General features: G+C 41.2%; 1 protein-coding gene across 4 annotated transcripts; it reads left to right on the forward strand.

Moving 5' to 3' along the window:
• The first annotated feature begins 5,827 nt into the window (after positions 1-5,827).
• LOC18434661 (Nucleic acid-binding, OB-fold-like protein) lies at positions 5,828-8,291 on the forward strand. 4 transcript variants are annotated; one of them, XM_006844724.4, is made up of 3 exons: positions 5,828-6,693; positions 7,435-7,641; positions 7,912-8,291. In XM_006844724.4, exons 1-3 carry the CDS (start codon positions 6,091-6,093, stop codon positions 8,053-8,055), a joined length of 954 nt encoding a protein of 317 aa, XP_006844787.4. In that variant the 5' UTR covers positions 5,828-6,090; the 3' UTR covers positions 8,056-8,291. The 4 variants fall into 4 exon arrangements, with proteins under 4 accessions (XP_006844787.4, XP_088726084.1, XP_088726085.1 ...); XM_088869958.1 differs by having other exon boundaries at positions 6,217-6,693; positions 7,376-7,641; XM_088869959.1 differs by having other exon boundaries at positions 6,660-7,205.
• The last annotated feature ends 19,473 nt before the right edge of the window (positions 8,292-27,764 follow it).

Genomic DNA, 27,764 nt, shown 5'->3' on the forward strand with positions numbered 1-27,764 from the left:
TACGAACTGCTACCTTTCTGAATTTGAGCCCAAAATATTTGACTGGGCATTTTTGAAATATTATTGAAAGTGACTGATATTAATGGTTTCAGTGAAATTCATATTAATAATTGCAGTGATATGTTGAGTACATGATATTGCTGCTTTCAAATGTTTAAAGAGATTTATAAATACTTTAAGTATGCAAGTGGACTCATCCGATTCGCCGGTGAGGTATAAGTGGACCTACCTGGTACGTCGGTAGGGATTAGGAAGACTCATCCGGTACACCGGTGAGGTATAAGTGGACCTGCAGGGATAAAGTGGACCTATCTGGGACGCCGATAGAGATTAAGTGGACCCATCAGAACGCTGATAGGGTATATATGTGACCTACTTGGGACGCCAGTACGGTATTTTGTGAAATCCTTTGAATTATGCAATGCTGTTAAAATTTTATACGCATTTCAATTATTCGAAATATACTTAATTATGCATTTTTTAAAGTGAAATTGTTGATGCATTTATGTTAATAGATCTCCTTTTTTAAATCATTGATATCTTTCAACCATGATTATTTTTAGGATTATGATGATCACTTACTGAGTAGCCAAACTCATCAAACTATGGTAAACATTTTTTTAAGGATAATTGCGGTTTCATTTTGAGTGCTCGTCAGGATCAACTTTGGAAGATATTGTAGTTGTGCATAAACTTTCTTTTGTTACTTTGTAAGAATTTGCCATTGTAAATTTGTCCGTCAAGAGACGTATATATGTTTAGACCTTTATGTTAATATTAGTTATGAACAGAGTTTATATAATAATCCTAAAATTTCAAAATAAATAAATAAAATAAAAATAAAAATAAAATGGGGTTTTGATTTTGATTCAATGCATAGTAGATATCTAAAATTGTTTTGTTTTGACTGTCACATCTCAGGAATATCAGTATTGTAAATTCTTGGGGTGTGACACGTACCCAGCTCTAATTCTATGTACGACCTCAATCTCTCTATTTTCTTGGATTATCGATCAAAAATGTTGAAAGTGCGGTCTTTTTTGCACTTCCTAGCCGTCAATATTAGCTTACTTCCACGTCTCTACTCCTGTTATTTCTAAACTTGTATTCCATATATTTTGTTTTAGTCCAGCGAATTTTAAAACCTTCAGATTTTAGAGCATTCGTCCAAAATTATAACTTTGTGTTAACGTCATTTCAGGTCTCTTTTATTAAAACTATGTCATCTGCGAAAAACATGCACCATAGTACCTCATCCTGTAGGTGTCTAGTTAAGTCGTCCATAACCAAAACAAAGAGGTATGGGCTCAATGCTAATCATTGATGTATAAAAATAAATATAAATAGACAATAATAGAAACATACTCCCTTTATCTTTATCCAAATTCAAAATAGATATTTTTTATGTACCCACGATGAGAACTTCTTTCCGGTATTGAAGATTATAATCATGATTAAAAACTTGTGGATCCTCTAGTCAAGTTTTATAGTTTTTAGTTTTTAAAAAGTAATTATTCTTTTACATATTTTTGTCATATTGATATTGTAATATGGATACAAACATCTCATGCTAGTTCCAAACAATACTTTTTTTGGAAAGCCACCAATGCAAATACTGTATCAAAGTTTGACGAGTTCATGTCGAAGATTAAGAGCGTAGACACTAAGGACTGTGAACTAATGCAGATTTTTAGGAATGAGTAGCGTGAGTTTTTAGGAAAGGCAAATCTTGGTGTGAGTTAGTTTTTTTTTTTAAATTAAAGTTGCTTAAAATATTTAGTGAGAGATTTAAGGGGTATTTGAATAGAAGAAATATAAGGGAGTTAGATATGGGGAAGATAAAGATTTAACAAATATGGTGCATAACTTTTGAGTGAGATGATCTTTTCATGAAAGAGAAAATAGATTTTTGTGAGAGGGAAAATAGGGAGAGAGATGGTACGTGAGATAGAGCGTTTTTTTTTTAAATTTGTTTTTTTTTTTCCTCAAAGTCTATTTAACTGGAGATGTCCCTTCATTGTAAAGGATCAGAGAATGGTCATATATTAAAATTGAGTAAAATTTAGTCTTGTGAAAAGATCGTTTTTGGGGTGGATTCCCTTATAGACGTTGAAGGAAGTATTCTTTCATGGGGGGTAGATTCCCTTGCAGACCCTAAGAGATGGTGAATAGATAATGTTAAAACTAGTGCATTGTTGGACGAATGCCCATTTTTTAAGATGTAGATGCAACCATCTCACATTCAACATATTTGAATTATTTAAAAAGTGGATATTACTGGCCCAAGAGAAACCCATCATCCAACTTCTTGAATGCATAAGGGTTAAGCTCATGAGCAAGTTTTCTAAAAATATGGCTAAGTCCTTAGACTGGAGTGACATGCTTGTACTGAAGGCCTAAGAAAAAATAGATAAGCAAAGGGAGAAAGCGAGATTCTTTCATAAAGTAATATGAGCATATGATGATATGTATGATATCCATGATGACAAAAAATACGTTGTTAATCCGGCAATACATACATGCAATTGTCGATTGTGGCAGATTAGTGGGTTGTCATGCAGTGATGTGATTACTGCTATAAGCTATGGGCATCGCGATGTGACAGAGTATTGTTGTAACAATCCTAAAATTTCAAAAAAAAAAAAAAAAAAAAAAAAAAGGAGAAAATATGCTTTTAAATAGGTGATGTTCTGTTTGAATATGATGGTCCTTGAGGACCATCACTATTTTCAAAAGATTTGCCTCTGCCTTTACTTTTTTTCTTTTGCCTGCTTTTGCCTCCTGCTGCTTGCAGTTGGCAACGTCCTTTAGCGGACGTGGTTTTCGTACGATAAAAGTCTGCTTTTAACGCGACACCTCAGGTATGAGGTAGAGCGTAATAAAATAATATAATAATACGTTATAAGAATTTAAATAGGGGATGTGAGCACTCCCACCCTAAAACAAAATTTTGAGATCTCTCTCTCTGGTCGAAACACAGTGAACTTCTCTCTCGAACCGAATTTTTTTATCGGAAGCTCCCTCTCAAATAATTGTGGATAAGTGACATCGTCTTTCTGAAAAATAGTCTATTTTTAATAAATAGTGATATTTCCATCTAGGATCTTTATTTTATCAATTTTGTGTGTAAGTGACCTCATTGTCTCGAAAAATAATCCATTCTTTTAAATAAAAAAAAATGAAATAATTATTTCTGCTTATTATCATGAATTTTAGGCGTAATAAATTTTATGCGCACGTGACCTCATTATCTTGAAAAATAATCTTTTTAATAAAAATTGTGATATTTTATCTATGTTAGAAATTTTGAATGCTGTAAATTAAAAAAATAAATTTATTTATTTTTCTTGTCTATTGTTAGAAATAAATGTGATATTTCTGCTTTTAGTAAAATTGTGATATTTCTTTCTACTGTTTTGAATATTTAGACATTGTAAAATTCATGTGCAAATGACTGCCTTATTATTTTAAAAATTTTTTTGACATTTTTGCAATTGATTATAGTATTGTTGTGAAATGTTTATTTGTGGATTGATATCCCATAAACTGTGATAATTCCGTATTCTTGAATTTTTATAAGAGTTTTTCTATACATATTAAATTGACAATTATGCTAGAATGCCTTTACAAACTGCTGCCTTTCTAAATTTGAGCCCAAAATATTTGATTGGTTATTTTTGAAATGTTATAGAGAGTGACTGTTATTAATGGTTTAAGTGAAATTCATATTAATGATTTTAGTGATATGTTGAGTACATGATATTGCTGCTTTCGAATGTTTAAAGAGATTTAGAAATAATTTAAGTATGCAAGTGGACTCATCCGGTTCGCCGGTGAGGTATAAGTGGACATATCTGGGACGCCGGTAGGGATTAAGTGGACTCATCCGCTACGCCGGTGAGGTATAAGTGGACCTGCAGGGATTAAGTGGACCTATCTGGGACGCCGATAGGGATTAAGTGGACCCATCAGGACGCTGATGGGGTATATAGGTGACCTACTTGGGACGCCAGTAGGGTATTTTGTGAAATCCTTTGAATTATGTACTGCCGTTAAAAGTGTTATAAGCATTTCAATTACTCGAATTATACTTAATTATGCATTTATTGAAAGTGAAACTCTTGATGCATTTCTGTTAATAGATTTCATTTTGGAAAATATTGATATCTTTCAATCATGATTATTTTTAGGATTATGATGATCACTTATTGAGTAGCCAAACTCATCAAACTATGGTAAACATTTTTTCAGGATAATTACGGATTCATTTTGAGTGCTAGTCAAGATTAACCTTGGAAGATAATGTTGTTGTGCTAGCTTTCTTTATTTACTATGTAAGACCTCGCCATTGTAAATTTGTCCTATCAATAGATGTATATATGTTTTGTCCGTCACATCTCAGGAATAATAGTATTGTAAATTCTTGGGGTGTGACAATTGTAGTGTTTATATTAGTTGGGGTATATACGAATTGTAATATATTTCCCATAGCATATATAGTGCTTAGGAGTGAAAATACTAAAAGTTGGACTTGGTTTATGAAGCTCCTCAATGAGCAATTTGAGGAGTGACATGATTTGTCAGCATTGATTGTTGTCTCAAACTATCAAAAGGGGTTTTAAACCACATGTTTTTGTATGTGCCACCTTGCAAATAACTTTAAGAAGGATTTTAGAAATTCAACGCTCACAATACTTTTTTGAAAAGCTATTGCGGAAGGACCATGTCGAAGTTCAAGGAGTTCATGTTGAAGATTAAGAGCGTAGATACTAAGGCATATGAATGGATTGTGAAAAAACCAGTGCATTGTTTAGGCCAAATGCCCATTTCCAGGTAACTAGATATCATCATCTCACATCAAACATATTTCAATCATTTAACAAGCATATATTATGGCCCGAGAGAAGCCCATCATCAAACTCTTTGAATGCCTAATGGTTAAGCTCATGAGCAAATTTGCTAAAAAGAATGACAAAGTTTCTTAGGAAAATTACAAAAAACCCCCAAAACTACACATTCTATGCAACTTACCCCAAACCTAACATTTTCTCTCACTTTTTTCCCAAAAATATACTTTCTATACAAATAACCCCCAACCAAATAAAAAATAAAAAGTACCTAAACTACCCTCCCTTACTTTTACCTTACCCATGCCTCTCTCTCTTCTAGATAAGTGTGCTCCGGCATTGCGTAAGTGCGCTCCAGTAGTGCAACACTCTGGAATCACAACACTTCGGTACTGTCTATGTGCGCTTCGACAATGGATCATGCACTCCGATAGTGAAATATGGAGTCACAACGCTCCGGCAATAGATGTGCACTCCGGCATTGCGTAAGTGCACTCCGGCAGTGCAACACTCTAGAGTCACAGCGCTCCCGCGCTATCTATGTGCACTCCGGCAGTGGATCATGTGCTTTGACACTGTGTAAGTGCGCTCCGACAGTGGAATCTGGAGTCACAATGCTCTGGCAGTAGATGATGTGCTCCGGCAGTACAACACTCTGGAGTCACAGCGCTCCCGCATTGTCTATGTGCACTCTGGCAGTGGATCATGCGCTCCGACACTCTGTAAGTTTGCTCCGACAGTGGAATCTGGAGTCACAACGCTCCGACAGTAGATGATGCGCTCCGACACTGTGTAAGTACAATCAGGCAGTGGATCATGTGCTCCGACACTGTGTAAGTGCGCTCCGACAGTATAATCTGGAGTCACAACGCTACAATACTGTATATATGCGCTCCAGTAGTGGATCATGTGCTCTTGCACTGCGGTGGTTCGCTTCGGCAATGATCTCCAAAAGTCAACGTCAAATCGGGCCAAATTGATTTATGTGTATGGGAACGACATTTCTGTATAAAAAATGAACTTTTTCCCTCGGGGGGTATTTGCATAGAAAGTGTGTATTTTTTGATAAAAATGTGAGAAAAAAACTTAATATCATTTTTGGATGTTAGTTGCTTTAGAAATAGCTATAAGATCTTGATTTGCTAGTTGCATCTTGTTTGTAAACTCAATTTGCTTGCTGTTAATCTCTCCTTGCCTCTCCATCTATGGCCTTTGCATACCCAAGATCCAAGCATCACTAAAAATGCATCCATGCGCAGAGAGAGAGAGAGAGAGAGAGAGAGAGAGAGAGTTGTTCTTTTGTTGGGAGTGGCTGAAAGAACGTAGAATGAATGCGCATATAAAAGGGGCCGGGGGAATACCCTGGAGTGAGGAGCTAGTGATGGCCACCATCATCGCCATCAGGACCGCTGCTTTTCTTGTATCCTCCTCATCACCATCCAAGGTTAGGGCGTCGATTCCATCAACTGCAACCTCCATCTCTCGCTTCCGTGCTCCTCCATCTTTCCACTCTCCGACATTTTCCTCCCTCTCCGCCCGCTGCTCTTCTCTCAATGACGAAGCAGCAGAGACGGTTCCCGCTGCCCCTCCCTCGGACGAGGAGAAGCCATCGGCTGCACCACCACCACCTATTATTAGCAGCATCAATGAAACCGCCACCACAATGACAACCATAACAGCAAAGGAATTGGCGGATGGTTTGGATCTAAGGGTCGGCCGCATCCTGAAAGCATGGACGCACCCTGAAGCTGATACTCTCTATGTCGAAGAGGTGGACGTGGGGGAGCCAGGGCCCCGCACGATATGCAGTGGCCTTGTCAAATACATTCCGCAAGACCATCTTCAGGTGTGTTTTCACCCCCTCTATGTGCGTGCCTTTGTGTAATGTGTTGTGGCTTGTGAATTATGTGAACCACCAAGCCGGCAAGAGTACAGTCACGCATCTTTGATACGATCATTCTTACTCATAACTGGGCTAATATGAAGGAATAACTGCTTAAATGCATCGGCCAATATGAGGGAACGAATATGTTACATCTACTGTTCTCTAAAAGAAACCAATACATGTTCCAAAAGGATTAAGAGAAAATCCCAAGAAAATGTGATTCTTAAAATTTGTTATCATTGTTCCAAAACGATTAAGAGAAAGTCTCACAAAAATGTGATTCTTAAAATTTGTTAGCATATTGAATTGAGACGAAAGGCAAGAATACTTTATATGATGGCGATGTGAAGGCATGCAATGGAAGGCATGTGGATCACATTCACAAATATGAAGGTTGCTTCATAATTACCTGTGCTGGGTATTGGGTGCAAACATTGACGTCACACGAGTTTCATTAGTGTTTGAATTCTGATGTATGTTGTCATACCTTACCAACTGAAAAAAGTATGCAGAAACTCCATTCTCATTTAGTTGGAGGAGTTTCAGTTGTTTACTTTATCAACACTGATATTTGGTATATGCAGGGCAGAGAGGTGGAGTTTCAGTTGTTTACTTTATCAACACTGATATTTGGTATATGCAGGGCAGAGACGTAGAGTTTCAGTTGTTTACTTTATCAACACTGATATTTGGTATATGCAGGGCAGAGACGTAGTTGTCCTTGCAAATCTCAAGCCAAGGAATATGCGGGGTGTCAAGTCAAATGGGATGCTTATGGCTGCCTCGGATGAGTCACATGAGAATGTTGAGCTTCTTTCACCTCCTGAAGGTTCTATCCCTGGGGAAAGGATCTGGTTTGGCTCAGAAGATGACAAAGCCAACCAACTAGATCCAGCTACTCCCAATCAGGTTAATTCCTATATGTTGGTCTCGTTTCAGAAATGGTCTTTAATGAAATCATGTTCTTGCCTTCTCCAAAACTTAAGTTTTTACTTACATTGTTTGGTCAATGCATATTAAGTAGCTGGACACTTGCAATGCTAAATGATTGTAACCTTTTAGCACCAATTTCCTACTTAAGGTTATTTTTTTTCCTTTTTCTGTCCCTAATTGTTCCCTGTATGTGCTTTAGTCATCACTGCCTCATTCTTTCCCTGAATAATATTTTTTGCTCTGTAGATTCAGAAGAAAAAGATCTGGGAATCTGTGCAGCCACATCTCAGGACAACTGACCTCTGTGTAGCAGCTATTGGAGAGCATCCGATGCGTACATCAGCTGGGGTGGTGGTCTGTAATTCCCTAAAGAATGCAAAGATCTCATGAGCACTACCTATTGTTTCTATGCTACTCTCAGCATCTTGAATGGTCACCTTGTCATATTAATGAGCAATCTTCGATCTAGCCGATCCTGGAGTCCCCCTAGTGCATGATAGTAGGTTTCATAATACATATTTTCCTGGGAAAATGCATAGGTTGCTGTAAGTTCTCTACATCAAACTGTAATGTTGTTTTTTTGTTCGTATTTGTTTATGTCATAAATAAAAGTCACAATTCATGCATGGAAGTATCCTTTATTTCTCGGGAAATTTTTTACTGTTGATTGAGAGTTTTTTGGTTTTCATATTTCTAACTTGTTGTTTTTCTACCATATGAAAATCATGCAATTCAAAAAACTGGATTATGTATACTATGTGATTTTTAGTGTGTGTAATTCACTGTGACTGCAGATGCATTTATTAAAGAGGTGATATCTGTTCTTTATTCTGTGATAAGCACAATGCCGTTTCTCTCCTGTGAACTATGTGGCCTTGTTTATAATGACCACCCTACTGAAACTACTATCCACATTATCAAATTTCAGTGCAAAGGTTGAGTACATTGCTACTTGGTAGTCTCTAGTAGGAAACATATACTACCAAGTAGGAAACATATGGATTTGTGCTTTTTTCAGTGATATAGGATAATAGGAACCTAGGTTGCGGTGCTTAGCCTTTTTTTTGGAGATAACATTGGCACCATCAGAAAGGCTGCAAATGATATGTTCATAACTACAAGAAACACATTGAGGTAGATTGCCACTGTGTCAGAGATAGGTGCATACTGTGTAATAGTCAAGTTGATGAAGTTGCAGATTTTCTTATATTAGAATTAATCCTATATAGACACGACTAGTTGGTGAATGTGAGCGAATGTAAGTATATGCTTCTTAACTTTTCTTTTGGTGGGTGAGGGGAGGGGATGCTGGGGAGAGAGGTAAGGTCTTACCCTTGAATGTCCTTGGAGTGGGATTATCCCCATAGAAGGAGAATCAACTTCTGAGAGATCTCCCAAAGATGGCTGCCTTGGCAGAAGATGTCAGGAAGCCTCTCTATCTCATAGAGTTTACTGAACAAATGAAACAAACATAGTTTATTGAATGGAAAAAAGAAAGATACAAGGACCAATATGAAGTTCTGCACTATTGAGTTGATCTATCCCAAAAAGCAAGCCTCATCAATGAAATTATGATCAGAGTAAAATTGCAGCACTCTAATAATTAAGTACTCATGATGGACTATGATGGTCCCTTGTTATTATGATAAAATGCAAAGATATTGTCACTGCAGCTGGCCGAGCTGGTTGGTCTGAGCTTTGCCAAACAGTAAGTCAATCAGTTGCACAAATTCAAAAGGAGGGACTCATACCAGCTCTTTACTGACGAGTTGAGCAGTAAAGATTGATGGTGTTCCACATTTCTCTATATTATCTACTAGTTAATGTCTCCAACACTTTTTTTTTGACTAAATGACATTATTTCCTTGATGGTTAATTTGTCAAAGAAAATTTCCTTGACCATAAACCCTATAATATATGTGGCCACAATACCATAAGGCATAGTCATCTTATGAACTTTTTTTGCAGAAGAAGAGAGTTTGTATACCAATTGTTTGGGTGTGTTTTGTATCAGAACTGACATAGTTCTGAAATCGGGAATGATCATATTGTCCTGAACTTAGAATGTCATTATAACGACTTTCAAAGAAGCTGGAACTTTGGATATACCCTTGGAACTATGAAATAATCCCATGCTCCAAAAATTATAAAGTTTGGGGTCTATATCAATAGGTATGCGAAGTTCATCGCGGGCTACAGTACCATGAATAGTGTCTTGCAGTGAACTGCTTAAAGTGGAGCAGATGGTGCCGAATGCTTGATGAAGGCATTTTGAAGCTGTCCATCAAAAATCATGTAATTTGGATGAGGTTTTAGGGTCAACAGATGTTCATTGCATGCTACAGCACCACTGAATAGTGTCTCGTGTTAAACTTTTGATCTGGGTCCAAATCTTGTCCAAATCAGATAAGATTTGGCGGAATGGTCGAAAATTATATTTCTATAGATGTTTGCAAAGTATTATATGATTTGGGCATAATTATAACGGTTTCCCAAAGTTCATCACGAGCCTAGTAAAGGCATATGTGCCTCTGGCTGTGAACTCTTGATTCGATGTGAATGATGTCAAAATTGGCTGAAATTCATGGAGACTATGGATTTGGGGTAGCCAATATTCTGGCAAAGCTTCATGAGAAATAATTGAAACTTGATTGTCCTTTGAAAGTTCGTTGCGAGCCATGGGTTATGTGAATATTGCTCATGGCAAACTATGAAAATGGGATAAAATGGTCATGTAATGTAGTGCAACTTTGCAGATATTATTGTTCAGGTCTGTCAAGGACACATAACAAGTTTTGTGCGATTAAATGATGAGATTCTGAAAAGTCCACAGTGAAGCTCTATGCTTTAGATTGTCTTTTGTGGTGAACTTTTGAACCTGGTATTTTTGGGAGAGTGGATTGTAATAGATTGATCTAGACTGTCCGAGCAGTGTTTTTAAAGGCTGTTTCAATTGGATTTAGGGAAGTGAATCTCGTAATCAGTAAGATTGGGACAAGTGCCAAGGAAAACCTGCCTTTTAATCTTATATCTGGGTTCTTTCTTAAACATGGAAAGATCTCATGCAGTTTGATTCAAAAAATTGTGGAGGTGAAGTCGGAAGCGATTCTTTGAAGAATATTTCTGGTATGGCAAGATAAATTCAAGATTGGAAGAAAAGTCAGCAAGTTTGCATAAACTTGAACTTTCTGACATATTGATTTGATGTTCGAAGTTCTTGAGATATATGGCATGATAGTTGATGAAATCAGAGCTATTGGATATGGATTTTGATGGACCAAGAAGAAGGGATTTGGCGGATGAGCATGTTAATTTCAGTGCCTTCTCGCCCTTTGTGGCGAAGTTTCCTAAAATCTGATATTTGTTCCTCAGATCAGGGAATGAGGTGCCCCATTAAGTATGTAATCTCCAGGTGTCTGTTGTCTGATGGCCCCAGATGGCAGGAGTGTCTAAAAGCATGAGATTTGAAGAAGAAAAGCATCCAAGAATGAAAATCTTCTTCATTATGCCTCTATATACAGGGTCTTTTAACATAATTTTTCCTATTTAGAGAGAGAAGGAGAGAATATGCAAGTCTAGCACGAATCTCAAATCCTAATCTTGCTGATTCAAAGCCAAGACTTTGTGAATTTCTCATATATGAAGATCTACATAACTGCCAAGAGATTAAGAGGATCGAATCAGAACCTTGAAGCAAAGCCCCGAGTAGTTCTATAGAGAGAGAAACCAGCTAGATGCCTTGTTTATGCACAAGATTGTTATGTAAATCCCTGTGTCTTATCTCTATGTTTTTTTCTTTTGTTGAGTGTCTAATGGCTTTGTAATCATGGATTAGATATCTTTCCTTCTTTATGTATAAAGATTGAATGGAAATGAAACAAGTTGCGTACAAGTGCTCGAAACTCTTCCCAAACTCATTTTTGTAAAAGAATCTAGAGTGAATTTGTTCCTTAATGGCATGGTTCTCTAGTTTTGTTTGGTTGGAATCATATTTCCTTTCAAATCCCTTCAGTACATTTAGGCGAAACACCAATTAACTGCGTTAAGTCCTTTTATCTAAGTTCTAGGACCTAAGTGTCCTTTCATAGTTTTTTGCCTTTCATATTTTGTTATTAATATGTAAATGGCTAAGAGGTGCCCGAGGGTCTGTTTTTTGAACCTCACGTCACTCTCTTCTCTCTTACGCGTCTCTCATATCCCTGTCTCTTCTCTCTCTTAACACATCTCTCTTATCTCTTTCTTTTCTCTTTTCTCTCTGTAATTCTCTGAGAGCATATCTGATCTTTCATCTTCCCCTTTCTCTATACCCAAAACTTTAATCTTCCCTTTTCCATTCATCTTCCCCTTTCTCTAATCCTAAACTTTCGTCTACACTTTTCTCTAAACCCTAAACTTTCATCTTCCCTTTTCTCTAAACCCTAAACCTTCATCTTCCCATTATCTAAACCCTAAACTTTCATCTTCCCCTTTACTTAAACCCTAAAATTTTATCTCCCCCTTTTCTTTCCCAAAAAAAGAGAAAAAAAGAGTAAACCCTAACCGAATTCATGCCGATCTTGTCAAGAGGTACCCCAGGTTTATTCAATCTAAGGCCTGTGGCTATTTCCTCGGGTTTTGTGTGCAAAAGGCCATGTGGATTTGCTGTTAGTGTGGTGATGCTGCAACATATGTTTCTCTTTCAAGATGAAGACCTACTGAGAGGTTGTGACCCAGGTTCAATGATGGCAGCATGGTGATGCTTAGATGTGTTTAATGCCGTGTTGCCCTAATTAGTTGAAGCATGAGAACATGACTGGATTTGAATGATAATTATCTCTCTTCTCTTTATGTGGTTTCTAACATTGTACTGGGCTTGTGTGAGTGACTGAAATTTGCCGATCCTAGTTTTCTCTTTCCCCTTTATGTTATATACTCGTGTATAAGGAAATTAAACTTGGAAACCTTAGTCATCCTGAAATTGTGGGGATGCAAATGTATCAAACACTAGCAACCCAAGTAGGAAACTGAGAAAATGAAATACGAAGTGGATAATAACTGCATATAAAAGAGAAGCATAAATTTGTGCAAACAAATGCCTCGCTTAGTAATAACAATCACCTCAGAGTCACAGCCATTTACTTATTCCTTGTTTATGTTCCTTGTATAGTTCTTGCTTTGTAGCAATTTAGTTTCTTTTATCCTCATCACAGAACATTGCTTTCATCCAACTGTCTAGACATCGAACTTAAATTGTACCCAAAAAGTTGTTTCACAACCTTGCTACAAACAATGAAGGCATCTCAAATCAAATATTTACATCATAATCATCCTTATCACATTTTACTTTTTACTTCCAGTGGTGCATTAGTAGCACAATTGGGAGATTTTTTTTAAAAAAATGAACTTGATATGAGTTTGAAGAAAAATTCATTAATTGGATCAAAAGATGTTGCACAGCACCCAAACTCCATTATAATTATGGGCATGGTCTATACTAAAAATATGAGTTTTTTTAATATAATAATTGTTTGTAGTTATAACTCTATAATATGTACTAAATAAGTAAAAAATGGGTTAATAATAATTGGTTGTAGTTATAATTCTATGATATATAATAAATAAGTTTATTATGTTTGCTAAATGATGAGAGTGGAAGCTACAACCATTCTATTTGTTTAGGCATAATTATGTTTTGCAATTTAATCATTAGTTTAGTAAGCTAATGGGCCTAAAATCTTTTAGGAAGCTAATGGGCCTAAAATCTTTTAGGTCATGGGCTCCTTCTACCTTGGGGATTAGGGCTATGAAGGTTCTATTCATGTCTTTGTTGATGATGCCGCTATGGAAGAATTCTTGGACAAAGGCAGAGGTATCAGGCATTAGTAACTCAGAGAAGCTGGAGTAAAAAGTAATTGGGAAGCTGTCAGGGCCAGGGGCCTTGTCTTTTCCCAAAGAATTGATGGCGGCTGAGATTTCGTTAGTGCCGTTAGGTGCCATGAGGGAGATAGCTTGCTCATTGGAAAGGGACAGGAAGAAGTCAGTCTGTTAAATTATAGCTGAATGTATGAAAGTATCCCTTGGTGCAAGGGGTAAATCTGATAGTTGATATAAAGAGTGGATGAGGTAGAATTAATAATCATGACCTGGTTGTGGAGTAATATGGAACCCCAAATAAGTGCCAATGTGATGTTTCTTGATACATATAAAGAAATTTGGGACACTTTGAGAGAAACGTATTCATCAGATAGAAAAATCTCTCGGGTATATGGGCTATTTGCGAAAATGTTTCATTTGCAACATGGCATTTAGAGTGTGAGTGAGTATTATAGTACCCTCGGGGGTATGTGAGAGGAGCTGAATCTATATCAACCTATATCTGGTGATATAGAATTACAGAAGAGGCAATCTTGAAGAATTTAGGGTTGCCAAATTTTTATATGGCCTTAATTTTGAGTACCATTCGGTATGTGGACAAATCTTGGCAAGCGGTGAACTCACACAAATGTTTATGTGCACATTCAAGGTGTCAATTTATCGGCTTTTCCCACTCTTGTTGACTCAAGTATTAATGATGGATTGGCCTTGAATACAATTGTATGTTGAGCTGATGGAGGCAGATGTTGAGGCTGTGGTTGTGACTTAGGAAGGGGACGAGGTAGAGGTGATAGTGGTGGGGATCTGAGGACGTGGTTGTGACATAGTAAGGGGATGAGGTAGAAATTTTTAGTGGCAGGGGTCTGAGGACGTAGTTGTGACTTAGGAAGGGGACGAGGTAGAGGTGATAGTGGTAGTGGTCAAGGAACTTGCAAGTGTATGCATTGTCGGTGTACAAATCAATACGGTTGATAAGTGTTGGGATATGGTTGGTAATCCTGCTTGGGAAAACTAGGCTACCTACACATTTGAGAGCTATGGCGTTTATCTTAATGGACTTCGTGATCGCCAACAATAATTGGATTCTACTGGTGACCGTGTTGTACTTTCCAAAGAAGAATAAGTACACTTGTTTGTGTTGGGGTCTATAACCTTTAAAGGCCGTAAGAGCATATAAATATAATAAATCATAGTGAATATGTACACTTTAGTGGGAGTGTATTGTGGTTGATTGACCTAAGGTTAGGCAGTCTATGGCTTAGATCTATCCAAAACCCTCATGTGGCACTACCGTTGAGGGTTTATAAAGGGTCATTCTGTGTTTAGGTCGATGCCCAGGGACGTTTGTAGGCTAGGAGAGCTGTCTCGTCTCCTTGTGAGGATGAATGCTTGTGAGAGCAAGGGCCTCCTCAACAAAACTTTTGCATGACATGTACATATGACAACCGTATTTTTTGGGAAACAACCCTATATAAAGGAGCACGTGTACAAGTGCATAAAGAGCTCCCCTTGTATTTATGTAATTTCCAAAATAAGAAGGGTATTTTAGAATTTTTTGTTTGAATACGTGGGCCCACTTTTATTGTGTTTAGTTTTCTTCCGTTTTTTTTTTTTGGGGATGGGACCCACTTTTATTGTGTTTAGTTTTCTCCCCTTTTTTTGTTTTTCGTTGGGGAGGGGTTACTTGGGGGTGTCATGTGAGGCTCACATTGGCGACATGCCTCACTTAGTGGGCCGCCCCATTATTTTCTTTATTTTGGGGATATATATATTTTTTTGGTTTGAAAATATTCTCTTTAGTTGAAAATATTTTCTAAGGAAATCTTTTGTGAGATTTTTGTGGGATCTAGATTATCTTTGACCACATTTAAGATTATTTTAAATTCGTGTTATATCTTTGTAAGAGAAAGAATTCTAGATAATTCTAGAAGATTAGTTTTTAACTGGTCAATGTCTAGATAGATTAGAAGTTGATATGGGTCAAATTTCAGGGGATGAGGTTCCTAAATATTCACTCTAAAGCATGATAGCTGATCTTAGAGATTGATGGCTTAGATTGATTCTCTTTCTCACCTCACTGATTACATAAATATTTTGGATAGTGCTGAATCTTATTCTGATTGGGACACCCTAGGGCTATATAAAGAGGGGGACCCCCCCAATTTCTCGACACACATCTCTCATATCTCTTTCTCTTCTTCACGCTGCTTCTCTCTCATCTCTCTCTCTCTCTCTCACACTCTCTCTTCGCTCTAAGAAATTGGCCACGCCCCATAAGGGTTTGGGGTGGCATGCCCCTCTAAAAGAGAGCTAAGAAAGGGCCACTAGCCCTAGTTATAGATTAGGGGAGGTGCCACTGGTGGCAAGCCCCAAGTTTTTTATTTATTGGTTTGTTTATGGAGACCTAATTGTGACCCATGCACTCAACGCCATAGTGATAAGGGTGTTTCAAAAGTGTTTCCCAGTTCTAGATTGGAGTAGTCAACGGGATCTAGAATCTGGTCCATCTGTCGGGTGGTCGGGTGGAGTGCGCTAAGCCCTAAGGGGGTAACCCTAGGCAAAAGTCTAGTAAGTCTTTCCTTGGTTATGTAATTTGTTTTTGCTCTTCTTTTCTTAATTTTTACTCCCTATAGTTGTTAGCTTGTATTTAGTTTTCAATAAAGTTTATTTGGCAAGAGGTTTCAAAAGATCCTAGACTGTAGTAGGCAGTGTTTCAAAAAGCGGACCGCCCAGTGCCTGGGCGGCTGTCGAGGCGGTCCAGAAGGCTTGGGCACATCGCCCAGGCCTAAGCGGCCAAATTAGGCGGGTATCCTCAGGTGCCTGCCTAGGCGGCCGCCTAGGGGTGGAAATGCCACTTGTTGAGGCCATTTTTGGGACATTTTGGGTCATTTTTTTTAATACTAAAGGTGCAAAATTGTGAGTTTTAGGTTTCAAATGAACCTAAAACCCATTAGAGGCTATTTTAGAGAGAGAAAAACCCAAATTTTTTTTTTTTTTACTGGGCCACCCAGGTTCTGGGCTCCCGCTTAGGCGCTGGGCGGCCTGGACCCCCCCTCCGACCGCCTAGGTGCCGTCTAGCGCTTTTTGAAACGCTAGTAGTAGGTTTAATTTTGTATTGTTTTGTAGCAATGGTAAGTAGAATTTCCAGCCATTAATAAAAGAAAAGAAGATTTTTTTTTGAATTTATAGTCTGGAATTCAACATAAATTTTAATAGGGTAATTATCGCTAATATACCTATATTTTAATAAAATAGAAAAAAAAACCCCAGCGTTTCAAAACCTCTCCTACACCTTTTTTCCCAATTTTTGGCTTTTTTTGGACGAAAATACCCTTCACAGTAGTCATTTTACTGTAAAGAACATTACGGTAATTTAAATACCGTAATTACCGTAAAGAACATTACAGTAATTTAAATACCGTAATTACTGTAAAGAATATTACGGTAATTTAAATACCGTTATGTGTAAAAAAGTCAATACAGTAATTTATATACCGTAATTCTTAGGATATTTTATACAGTAATTTAAATACCATAAAGAACACTACGGTACTTTAATTACAATAACATATAAATATATTCTTCACGCCATTCTTATTACTTTAATGGTTGAAAAGCTTCAAATCGAAGCTACTATCAGGGCTACCCCTCTCCTCCCGCGCGCTTTGTAAAATTGCCTTGGAAGCACTGTAAATGGTTTTTTCAATGGATAGGGGTGGTTTATTTGAAATCACGAAAAACAAAAGAACACAAACTATCATTGTTCAAAACCCCCCAGGTTATCCTCTACCTCAAAAAAAAAATGCCCCGGGAGCCTATCTGGCTGCCTGGAAAAAGATATCTTGAAAATTCCAAGGAGAGAGATAGTTAACATGTCGCAAAAAAATTCAAAGACGAGAGATGATTGAGAGTTCAGGGGAATTGAAAGGGGGGCAGGGGGTTTGTTGGGGAAAGAGATGATATGGGGTGAAGTAGATTTATTTACGGAGTATAAAATTTTCACCTGTTTGTTAAAAGATTTTTTTTCCCCAACAATGAGGTAAAACAGAGATGATGGGAAGATTTCTCCCCCAATTTGGGCATCAATAGTTGAAAATCAGTGCCAACTGCCAATTGGCCACAAAGGCTATTACTATCCCAGCAACTTTAGTTGTCGAATTCTGTACAATAAGTGCGAGGGTGTCACCCACCAAAGACCGCACACCTGCTGCATTTGCCGTAAGCCGCGACCCAACTTCTGCACTCGTATTCCTAACCTCATCGAACCACCCCATCTCTTGCCTCAACACTGCCTCGAAAGCCATAGCCCTAACCTGCCTTATAAGCTTCTCAACTTCTGCACTCGTATTCAGTAGGGTGGTTTTCTCAATGGATGTTGTGGGTGTAGATGGTTTGGGGTTTTTGGTGCCTTTAAAACTGGTTTTACTTGCTCTTGTTTTGAGTTTGAGAGCAAGTAAAAGGATAATGGTCTTGGATCATGGTGCTTTAAGCAAGGGAGGTCGGGTTCTGATGAGGAATGAAGGAGCTTGAAAATGGCGAGGATTACAGTGCTTCCAAGGCAAGTTCACATAGTGCGGGAGGAGAGGGGTAGCCTTGATATTAGCTTCAGTTTGAAGCTTTTCAACCATTACGGTAATAAAAATGGCGTGAAGAATATATTTATATATTACGGTAATTAAAGTTCCGTAATGTTTTTTACGGTATTTAAATTACCGTATAAAATATCCAAAAAATTACGGTATATAAATTACCGTATGGGCTTTTCTACACATTACGGTATTTAAATTACCATAATGTTCTTTACGGTAAAAAGACTACCGTGAAGGGTATTTTCGTCCAACAAAAGCCAAAAATTGGGAAAAAAAGGTGTGAGCGAGGTTTCGGAAAGTTGGGGTTTTTTTTCTCGATTTTATTAAAATATAGATATATTAGCGATAATTACCCATTTTAATATTCCACTGATATTTTCCCATGTCTATAAAAGCCTCATTTTCGTGGGTTGGAAAATTGAGATTAACAAACAATTCAAGAGAGATAAAGTATACTCAATTCTCCAAATTACCCCTAAACCTGTCCCACTTAATTTACCCTCATATTGCATAAGAACCCCAAATGCCCTAAGAACTTCTTAGTCCTAGGCTTAACCCCTAGGAAGTCCAAAATCCAAGAAAGCCCAATTCCTAAAAGAACCTAAACCTTCTAAACACCCCAAACATCATAACCTTTCACTTTGGCCCCTAGCCTTAGAATGGGTGAGGGTTAGGTAGGTCTTGAGTATATTTTGGTTTCTCTGGGAAGCAAGGTTCTTGGTGAATGGCCAAAAAAAGCAAGCTTCCCCTCCTCCATCCCGCTTCCTTTCCACCCTTGTACTGGAACTATGTCCATCTCTTCAAGCCGCAACCTCGTTCCAACAAGCCATCTTCATCCTCCCCTAGAACCTCCCTTATCAGTCCGTCCTCGACTGTGCCTCAACTTCCCCCTCCTCCACCTCTTCCTTTGTTTGGCATGCAAGGCCTCAACTTCTTACCTGTTCGTGGCATTCCCCAATTTGAATCCTCTCTTTGCCTCGACTCCACTTTGGTGAGCTCCTTTCACCCCCGACAAGACAACATCAGAGGGGTTGAAAGATGGGGTCAGACCCTTTGGCAAGACAACCTGGCTTGCAGGCGCCTCTCCAAGGGATGTTACCTGCTCACCTTCTCCTCAGATCTTGCTCCCATAGAGCCCTGTGCTAATCACCCCCCTCGTTCTAAGGTGCTACCCTCCCTGTAACCCTGGTCCCCTTCATCCCTTGTGGTGAAGCCCTTTCTTTCTGGGTGCGCATCGATGATATCCCTTTTCACACCTGGCATCCTGATAACTTCTTTGCCATTGGGAGGAAGTGCAGCAAACTAATCGCCATTCATTGAAAATCTTGTGTGTTCCTCCACCTTGGGTTCACGCAGCTGCTGGTGGAATTGATCCCTTAACATTTCCTTCTTTCCTTTGCATCTGCATTGTGGGATCTCTTTTTCGTTGTCTTGGAGCCCTGCCTTCCCCAACAGCCTTTGGCAGTCTTCCCTGAAATGACTGGAGGAACCAAATGGCTGGGTCACGGTCCACCACCGTTCTAATTGCCCGCGTCCCCATGCGCCCCTGCCTACCAAGTTCATCCCACTTGACTCGGCTTCTTCCGGGCCTTGCCACCCACCACCTCCCCCTGCTCAGCCTACTCTACTTCCCTCGTCCTCCTCGCAAGTAGCTGTTATTCTCGAGGTTCGGCTAGTCTCCCTGACCTTGGAAGCCTCCACTCCCATCAGGGCTCCTGCGATCTCCATTCTTGAGGCCTTGACACCTGTTGCACCTGTCTTCTCCCCAACTGCTTTCTCTTACCTCGTGGCATCTAACGGCGGATCCTCTTCGCCCCTTATCCGCCCCATTAATGCTGGCCCTCCTTCTGTCCCTCCCCTACTGCCTTTTTCACCCTCGGGACTTCTAGCTCATCCCCCTCTCTCGCTGTCCACCTGGTCTGCCCCTCTGCCTCGCCCCCTCAACCCATCCACTCACCTGTCTCCTTGCCTCCCCTCATCTCTCTTCACATGTCACCTCCCCCCTCCTTCCGTGCTCATTTCGACTCTCCTCTCGCCCCCTCTATCTCTCTCATCGATCTTCCTTCTGCCCAATCCCACCCCTTCTCTCTCGCTGTCCACCTTGACTCCTCCCCTGCCACATCTCCTTTTCCCACCCCCTCACCTTTTTCCTCTCCCCCTCTCATCTCTTCCCACGTGTCACCTCCCCTCTCCTCCCCTACTGTTCTCGAGAGTCCCCTTGCCCCCTCTCTTGAGACTTTTCTCACCCGTTCTCCTCCTCTCTCTCTCCTCCATCTTCCACCTGCCCCCCCTTGGCCACCGCCTTCAGCCTCCCCTTCCCTGCCATTTGCCTCCCGCCCCCTTTCCCTTCATTGTCCCCCTGTCTTCTCTCCCACACCGCCATCCCTTCGGTCACGCTGCCCCAGGATCATCGTCTTTCACCTGATGGGATGGATGATCCCTCTTCTCCTCCTTTCCTCCCTCCCTCTTGTTACCCTGCTTCGTCTTTGCCCTTTCCTCCCTCTTCTCCGAGTCCCCTCTCCTCTCCCTCTCGGCCTCTTGGAGGTCTCGACCTCTCCTCTTCCCTCCTTTACCCCCCCCCCCCTCCCCCCCCCCCTATTGTTATCTGACCCAAGCCCCTCTTGTTTGTGGCCCCTGTTGTGTAGCCACGCCTTTTGGGCTTCCTACCAACCCAACATTCTAGCTTTACCCCCTTTCATCCTTTTTTTGTCCCTCCTCTAACCCTTGTTTCTTCCAAGCCCCTTGGCCTTTCCATTCCCTTGCTGGTTACAGAGTTTCCTTCTCCCTTTCCTTCCCCCATGACTCGGCTTTCTTCAACCCCTCTCCGCAAGCCCCATCCCCCTCCCCCCTAGACCATCCGACCAGGGGACCCCTCTCACTTCTAATCCTTGCCCAATCTCATCTCTTGATGTTCTCAACCCATCCTCCCTTCCTTCTCTCTCCCCTCTCTCTCCTGACCTTACTTCAACCCTAGAAAAGGCTCGTCTTCCCTTCTGCTTCGTTCTTCCTCTCTCCTTAGCCGCTTTAGCTTTCACCCCTTCACCTTCCGCCCATCTCAGACCTCCCTACCTCCACACTCCGAAGTTCTACCAACATATGGGCTTTGCTTTCTCCCTCTTCTATGAGCTTTGCCTCGTCCTCTTTTTCCACCTCCTTTGTTGATTTTTCTTTTGTTGATTCTTTGGATCGGGCCCAAGGAGATTGCGAACAGGTGATGCAAGTGATCGGGTTCAAGTTCGACGGCCTCAAAAGAAGATGTCAATGCCTTCTTCAATTTCAATGCTCAGACTAGGTTTAAAGTAAGTTCGAAGATTCCCCGCGAACTAGAAAAACCTAGCCTGTGGTATAAATTATGACCGGGGGTTGGCCCGCTCACATTCTAATCCCCATCCCATCATCCCCCCCCGCAATAAGAAAAGGTCTTAGCTCTTGTCCCTCTCTTAGACGCTCTTCCAGGAGATCCCACTCCCTTCCCAGATTATGAAGATCCTTTTTTGGAATATCAGGGGCCTTGGCGCCTCTCAAAAATCGCAAGCTGTGGCTGATTACTGCGCCAAACATTCCCCTTAATTCTTAGCTCTCACTGAAACGAAGCTACCTTCGTCCACCCTCTCGCAAGTCCGCAAGGACTGGGGCCATAGGCCTTGTCAGTGGTTAGCCCTCAATGCTATAGAGGCAGCGGGTGGGATCTGGGTTGTCTGGGACCCCTCCTACTGACCAACTCATGGTGTGGTATGTACTCCATCACAATCTCATCTGCTAGAGTTTCAGATGGCCTAGCACTCAAGGTCTCGACGGTCTACGGACCCATCTCAGACTCTGTTCGACCTCTGCTTTGGAAAGAACTCAACAAAGTAGCTTCGCCCTCGCCGTCCTGCTGGTGCATTGGAGGCGAATTCAACGTTACCAAATGGTCTTACGAGTGTAACTTGTCCACCCGGGTCACCTCGGCCATGTTGGATTTCGTTGACTTCATCAATCGCAACGAGTTGGTGGACATCCCTCTCCATAGTACCATGTTCACCTGGTCTAGTCACTCCTCTCCCTTCCGTTCCAAGTTGGACTGTTTTCTTTGCTCCAACGATTGGGAGGCCAATTTCCCTGGTACCTTTTCTCTAGCCCTTCTTAAAACTACTTCAGACCACAAACCTTTCTTGCTCGACTCCAACCCCATCCCTAGTGGCCCCAAACCTTTCAGTTTTGAATTATCCTGGCTTGAAGAAGCTAGCCTCCTAGCTATAACATGCCTTGTTGGTGGAGATCCTTTTCTTCTGCAACACTTGGATGAGCCGATTTCAGTTTCCAGAAGAATTTGTCTCTCCTTAAACTCTCTCTTAAAAGCTTGTGCTGACAACTTCCTCGTAAGTTCTCAGACCAAAAAACCGCCTTTGTCAATTCCATTTTGGCCCTGGACCTCATTGAGGATTCTTGCCCTCTTTCCCTTACCAAATCCAGCTGTCGTTCCTTGCTTAAAAATGATTATCAAGTTATACTTTGGAAGGAGGAAACCTACTGGGCGCAAAGGTCTCAAGTCAAATGATTGACCCATGAAGATCTCAACATTGGGTTTTTCATAGGATAGCCAATTGCAGGAGAAGAGACAACTCTTTCTCCTCTATCTTCCATCAGGGTACCCTTATAGACGAAACCCTCTCTATTGAAAGCACCATAATTGCTCTCTTCGAAAATTTGTTTACAGCTCCCTCTAGATAGTTGGCATACCATGAATGGACCTCTCCTTCTTGTGTCTTTCCCTTGACCAAGCTGAGTGGCACGAGAGACCTCTTGATGTGTCGAAAATCCTTCTAGCCATCATCGTGCCCCCAGCCTTGACGTATTCCCTGTGTCCATTTTCTCTCGCCTCTGGGACATTATGCGCCCAACCATCCTCGCTTTCTTCACTAAATTCCATGATCATGGCATTATCCACAAGGGTATGAACTTGACTTTTATAGCCCTCATACCTAAAATAGGAGTTGTTGAACTTGAATATTTCAGACCTATTAGTCTCATAAACAACTCTTACAAAATTCTAGCCAAGGTTCTAGACTCAAAAACACGTTCTTACCTCCATCATCTCACCTCATTAGAGTGCTTTCATGCCAAATCCTCATTGGAGCTCTCATAGCTCATGAGTGTATCCATTCAAGAAACTCGAAATCTCTTCGTCTGATCATTAAGCTCGACTGGGATAAAGCATACGACCATTTCAACTGGGACCTGCTTGAGGAAACCAAACTGAGGATGGGATTTGATCCCTGTTGGAGAAAGTGGATTAGGGGGTGCATTCAGGGCCCTCATTTCTCCATCTTGATTAATGGAGCCCTCAAAGGTTTCTTGTTGTCCACCTGGGCCCTCAGACAAGGAGACCCACCCTTTCCTCTTTGCCATTGCAGGGGAGGTCTTTAGTGGAGCCACATTCAGATTTACCAACCGGGCCTTGTAAAGGATTTTACTTTGGGAACCTAGGGCCCCACGGTCTCTCACCTCCAATATGTGGACGACACGCTACTTTTTGCGAGGTATTTGACTTCCAAATAGCAAACCTTCTTCTATTCCTTAACTGTTTCCACTTTTCAATGGGCTTCAAGGTAAACCTAGATAAGTCCAAGATGATTGGGATTGGCGTTGATCCCATATCTCTCCAACAATTGGCAGACAGCTGGGGTTGTGGTGTTGATCATCTACCTTCCACGTACCTTGGTTTACCCCTCTGCCATGGGAAACCCAAGAAGGTGTAGTGGGCCCATCTCATCGATAGATTCAAACGAAAGTTGGCTACTTGGAGAATCTTCCTTTCCCCTGCGGGTCGACTAACCCTCATCAAGGCGGCCCTCTCTAGGGTTCCCATATTCCAAATGTCACTTTTTCACCTACTTGCCTTGATTGTCTCCCATTTGGAGCAACTCATGTGCAACTTCCTTTGGTCAGGTGAAGGAACCTCCAAGCAATACCACCTTATAGCTTGAAAGACGGTCTGCCTACCTAGAGTAGCCTGGGGACTGGGAATTTGAAATCTTCACAAGAACAATCTAAGCCCTTTTGTGCAAGTGGTGATGGAGGCTGGCAACTCAAGGAGGCTAGTTTTGGCACGATGTCTTCTCTCACAAGTACCACCTCTCCCCCTCCCAGTGGTTCATCCCCAGCTCCTCAGTGCAATCCTCTTTAGGGTTTTCGAAGTCCATCTCCCACTCCCCCCATTTTTTAAAGGAGTCCATTCGGTTCCATCCCTTGAGTGGAACCAAGGTACACTTCTGGCTTTATTAGTGGCTGGGGTCCACCACCCTTGCTTCTCACTTCCGCACCATGTATCGGCTGGCTAGGAACCCCTCTTCTTTTGTCGAAGAGCTCTTCCCTCCCTCAGACGATACGAGATCTTGGAATCCAGATCTTCGCGGATCCTTGCGGGAGAATGAATTCTCGGCCTTCCTTGACCTATCTATGCTTCTCTCCTCCTGTCACTTCCGCTCTCTTGGTGCTGAACGTATTATCCGGGAACCTTGTCCCTCCAATCTTTTCATGGTGGCCTCCCTCTTTTCTAAACCTATCTTCCCTCAGTGGGAATGCAGTGCCCAGTCCTGCAGTCCCCAAAGCTTGGAACCCTTTCCTACTACTGAGAATCCCGTTTTTATCTTGGATTGCGATGTGGGCTAGGACCTTAATTGTGGACCAACTTCAAAAGAGAGGTGTCCAAATTCCGAATAGATGTATCATGTGTCTCTCCCATGAAGAGATCATTGCTCACCTTTTCGTACATTTCCCCATGGTGGCTAACATTTGGCACGATAACCTGCAACTCTTAGGGTGGTGTTGGGTGACCCTTGCCTCTGTCACCCAACTCTTTTAGTTTTCAGCCTTTCTTCTTGGGGTCCATCCTGTGGAAAGCAGTTACTGTTGCCACCCTCTAAGCCATTTGGAAAGAGCGCAACAACCGCATTTTCTAAGGGGCTTATGCTCCCATTCACAAAATTCTTGAACCCATTAGGACTTTGGTGAACTTTTGGGCTACTAACCATAGTAGGTTCAGACACTTCACTACTTTGGACTTCATTCTCAACTGGGATTCGATCCTCCATCACCAGCCTAGTAAAATCCCCTGTTCTGCCTTATGGCGACCACCCGATGCGGGTTGGATCAAACTCAATTTCGACGGTTCTTCTCTAGGCAGCCTGGGACTTACCGGAATTGGAGGTCTTTTCAGGGACCGTCATGAGATCAATGTCTTATCTTACCCCGCATCCACCTCCTTTTGGTTATTGGTTGTAAGGTTTCCAGGTTTTTTGGTCATCCATCTCAGTGATTTTGCCCATTGGGGAACTGTCACTTTCTGACCTTCAATACAATGTTAACGGTATCAAAAAAAAAAGAGAAGAGATTCTTGGGCCAGGCTTTCCCTCTCTAGGTTTGATACTATCACCCATTCTCTAAAGAGCAAGGGCATCCCTATTACTCTATATACCAGAGGTTTACGAGAGCCGGCTATACTGGACCCTGGAGCAAATGTCTCCACCTTGTACTTGCTTTATTTTAAGCCAAAAAAGATTGTCGTTTTAATTGTAGGCATTTGCTTACTAGTTTTTATCCGGGATATCGAGTCATCCAACGTGCACACACAAGCACCTTTTAAAGCGACACATATATGATTGGAAGCAATCAACTATTAACTTATTATCAACCACAATTTCTTTTTGTGAACATTGGGAGATCGTAACTTGTTTTGGTTAAAGCTCTGCCTGGCAGATGGTGGTGGAGGTATACTACCCAATAGAATCCCCTAATGCAGCTTGTCTTGTGCCACAAATGCCACTTTGATACTTCCTCGTGGCTCCAAAATGTTTCCCCAGTCATTCAGGGGCAGGATGCTGCTCTCTTCATTCCGTTCTCCGCGATTTCTGGTCCAACATTCGCTTCGGTGTTAGGGTGAGTACTAGTGTGAGTTTCGGGAATGACCTTTGGTTTAGCAACTCCTGCCTCGGGGAGCGTTTCCATGACCTCTAGCTACTGGCCAGGGACAGGGATGCCCTTGCATCTGGAAAATTTTGGAGGGGTAAGAGAGTGGAACCCCAATCTTAGGAGGCTGCTATTTGACCATGAGCTTCCGGTTTTCCAATCCTTTCTAGCCTCACTACAAGCCATCCACCTACCTACCAACAGTGTTGACACCATCATCTGGATGCCTAACCCCTCTGGACATTTCTTGGTCTCATCCTTCTATGCGTGGCTCATTCTCTCCACAACCACACTCCCATCCACTCTTCCCTTAGCCCACTGAGCGTGGCTCCCAGACATCCCTCCAGAATTCCAAAATTTCTGTTGGCTAGCCATCTTCCAGTGAATCTTTGATCAGCTGCAAATTAGATGTCTCCCGATACCTAATCGCTGCCCTCTTTGTAAATCAGCAGGGGAATATAATGAAGATTTGCTTATCCACTGTGAGTGGTCCTCCCTCCTCTGGGCTGATATTTTTAAACGTTTGGATGGGCATTGGGCTACCCCATCCTCCACTCTTCTGCTTTTTCAAAGCTTCTTCTCCACACCATGGCCTTCTGCTGGCCCTTTCCTGTGGTGTGCTATGGTGTCAGCTACCATTTGGGCTATTTGAAAAGAAAGAAATCGATGAATTTTTGAAGGCAAGGAAAACACGCCTATGTCGGTTATGAACTGCATCAAGGCAATGGTTCTTACTGATTTTTTGGGCCAAGGACTCCAAATAATTCAAACACTGCACTACCTTTGATCTCCAAAATTGGCTTGCTGCCCTGGAAAGTAGGCCAGCCCCAATCCCTCGGTCCTCTGTTTGGCAACCATCAGAGCAAGGAAGCATCATGCTCAAGTTTGATGGTTGCTCTCTTGGCAACCCGGGCCCAGCTGGCTTTGGTGAACTCTTCAAGGACCATAACGGCAATGTGCTAATGTCCTACTCGGGATTCATTGGACTCAAGGATTCCACTACAGTGGAGACAATTCTGCTTTTGGAAGGGATCAAATGTATCTGCCCGAATTTGTCTGATGCCCTGTTGAGAGCAACTACTCACTTGGGCTGCACGGACCTCTCCTTGTCCATGGCATCTACTACATGTATTTGATGAGCTTTTTGACCTTTGTAGGCGTACACATATCTCTTATCAACATACATGGTGGGAGGCCAATCACTTAACTGGTGCCCTGGCTAAAGCTGGAGCTAACTCAGGAGCCGCCGTCGATACTTCTCTCTGAGAGCTGTCTTGATTTTGTTGCATGTGTCACTGTTGGGACATTTGGCTGCAACACGTACTAATCCATTACCTACTCCACAGTCTACATCCAAGATATATACCCGGGTTCTATGGTCATTGAAACTCCTTTATTGCAGATTATGAGAAAGAAGAAAAAAGGAATCTCCTTCATTGCAATAAGGCGTCAAGAAGAAATGACTTCAATATGCCATGGTTCTTGAAAGTGGTCCTATTTATTTAAAAATGCTCTTGAAGTGGTCCTGCCCTCTGCATCCGTGGTTTAGATTTTTGCAATTAAAAGGATGTTCTAGAATCTCGTTTAAGAGTATCGATTTTGTTTTGGAGCATTCTATTCGCTTGGTACATGGGCATTAAATCAACGCTGGTAATATACTGGACGGCCAGACCCAATTGGTCCTAAATTCGGGCCTGATGCTATATG

The sequence above is a fragment of the Amborella trichopoda genome, chromosome 6, assembly GCF_054954075.1.
Source record: "Amborella trichopoda isolate Santa Cruz 75 chromosome 6, AtrichopodaSantaCruz75HAP2 v2.0, whole genome shotgun sequence".
Classification (NCBI taxonomy): domain Eukaryota; kingdom Viridiplantae; phylum Streptophyta; class Magnoliopsida; order Amborellales; family Amborellaceae; genus Amborella; species Amborella trichopoda.